Source organism: Plasmodium inui (genome assembly GCF_000524495.1).
Source record: "Plasmodium inui San Antonio 1 unplaced genomic scaffold supercont1.41, whole genome shotgun sequence".
In the NCBI taxonomy this organism is placed as follows: domain Eukaryota; phylum Apicomplexa; class Aconoidasida; order Haemosporida; family Plasmodiidae; genus Plasmodium; species Plasmodium inui.
Window position 1 is genome coordinate 36,294 of NW_008481875.1, and position 1,952 is coordinate 38,245.

General features: G+C 52.1%; 1 protein-coding gene across 1 annotated transcript; it reads left to right on the top strand.

Moving 5' to 3' along the window:
- Positions 1–511: 511 nt before the first annotated feature.
- Positions 512–1,732, top strand: C922_05154 (hypothetical protein; the record flags this gene model as incomplete). The annotated part of the gene is made up of 1 exon (XM_008820726.1): positions 512–1,732. The coding sequence occupies one exon, from the start codon at positions 512–514 to the stop codon at positions 1,730–1,732; it is 1,221 nt and encodes a 406-aa protein (XP_008818948.1).
- Positions 1,733–1,952: the final 220 nt, after the last annotated feature.

Consider the following 1,952-nt stretch of genomic DNA (forward strand, 5'->3'; position numbering starts at 1 on the left):
GTGACAGAGGTAGGCGCACATCTTGAGAAGGGCGTAGGATCCAGGGAGGAAGGCATATAAGGGATGATGGCGGAGCGCCAACGCGGGCATCCGCCGGATGGACGAGCGTATGACTGGGGGGGCAGGTATGCGAGGGTTTGGAGAGGAAATTAAAGTGGCAGGACGGACGAAGGCAACTAGGAGCGACTAGAGGACGGAGAGCCGGAGGAGAGAGAGACATGAGGGAGAACATTCAGATGGCGTACAGACTGGGGCTACCACGGCAGCGTAAGGAGCAAGAGTGAGCAGGAATATGGGAATAAAGGCTGAGGTCGACAGACGAAGAAGACGAGGCGGCACGAGTATTATCAGCTCCAGGGAAAGGAAGGCGAAGTTCAAGGCGAAAGTGTTAAGAGAAAGGGAGGAAAGGAGCAGATGATGACAGACAAGAATCCAGAGGGGAGTCCGAAGTTACCATCGAGTAAATCGTTGACCGAGTGAAAGACCAAGTCGAATGCAAGGTATTCTCAGAATGGGGATTCCAGTAGCAGGGTATTTCGGGCAGTTATATGGAGGTAAAGGAAGAAGTAGCGAGTGTCAACAAGAGGTCGATTCAGGTGGAAGATTATGTAGATTGAATCAACAGCCTCAAAAATCAACGGAGGAGATAAAATCATGGAATCGGCGGGAATCCCAATCTGGAGAAGAGGAAGACAGAAGCCCACTATGGGAGTTTAGCAGAAGTTTATGTGTGGGATTAGAGATTTGGGGTGGAAATCTAAGACAGAGGTCAGGCCAGGGGAACGTATATGGCATGGGCCAGTGTACGCCCGGGAGGACGGGTTACGGGCAGACAGGGGACTATCGGAGGAGCGGATGCGTAGTCGACGCCAGCACCTTGAGTTGGGGCAGTTTAGGTGGGCGTCAGAAGTTATTTTATAGTCAGGGAACCCACAGGACCCTGGCTATATGTATGGATATAGTATCTATGATAATCCGGATCTTTAAACTAAGAAAGCAGGAAAGGCAGAAGAGAGAAACACTAGACAAGGCGAACGCGTGTGATACCTTCTACAGGGAATTAAGCGATTGGGGAGGACCACTGGTTGCACGTAAGATCATGAAGCAGTGGTTTGTGGGAGGGAATGAGGATCCAGGCGTCACTGCTGACTTCACACTTTCTGGGAGGGACTTATATGAGATTATAAGTGAGTTTATGTTTGGTGATGGGAGGGGAGATAAGGGATTAATTTGTGACTATGTGTCGACCCTCCTCCAGTCAAGGAAGCAGAAGGAGGAGGCGTATACGACGCGTTGGGGCACCGACGCAACTGTGAGTAGCTGCAAAACAGGAGAGGGATTATGTGATCGTCCTCTACTCCCTGCCATACCATCGGAGGAACCCTCTGTAGAGATGAACAGCAATGGAGCCTTAAATGGCGAAAGGAGTGAGGGATTCAACAAGGGGGTTGCGGCAGGGACAGGTAGTGGACCCCAAGGGGCAGGCCAGGCCCTCAATCCGGCCCCGCAGGGGAAGGACGGGGCAGTGTATGACGGGGCCATTAGTTCGCATGAGGCAGAGGCGCTCGTAGGAAGTGTCCATGGAATGGGGGCGGTGGTAGGGGGAATTGTGGCCCTACTGATGATGGGAGGTTCAATATATGGTTATTACCGTATAGCAAGTGGATTAACGAGTCTAGGAGTCCTGCGGAGGACAGGGAGGGGCAGATCCATACGGTTCGGGTATCGTTAAGGGAACAGGCACGCGTCCCCTAAGTCCTTGCGAGATTGCGAAGTGTTGGGGTCCAGGTTAGGCAGGTGAGGTTCAGGCCTGGTGTTATGGGCGGATTCAAGGGTGAGCTTTAGCTTTAGAGTTGAGGGGAGAGGATTTAAGGTTCGGGGTATTAGCTTCTGGGCTTCGGGGTTAGGTTTATGGGGTTTGGTTTCTAGGGTTTAGGGTTTAGGCTTTAGGG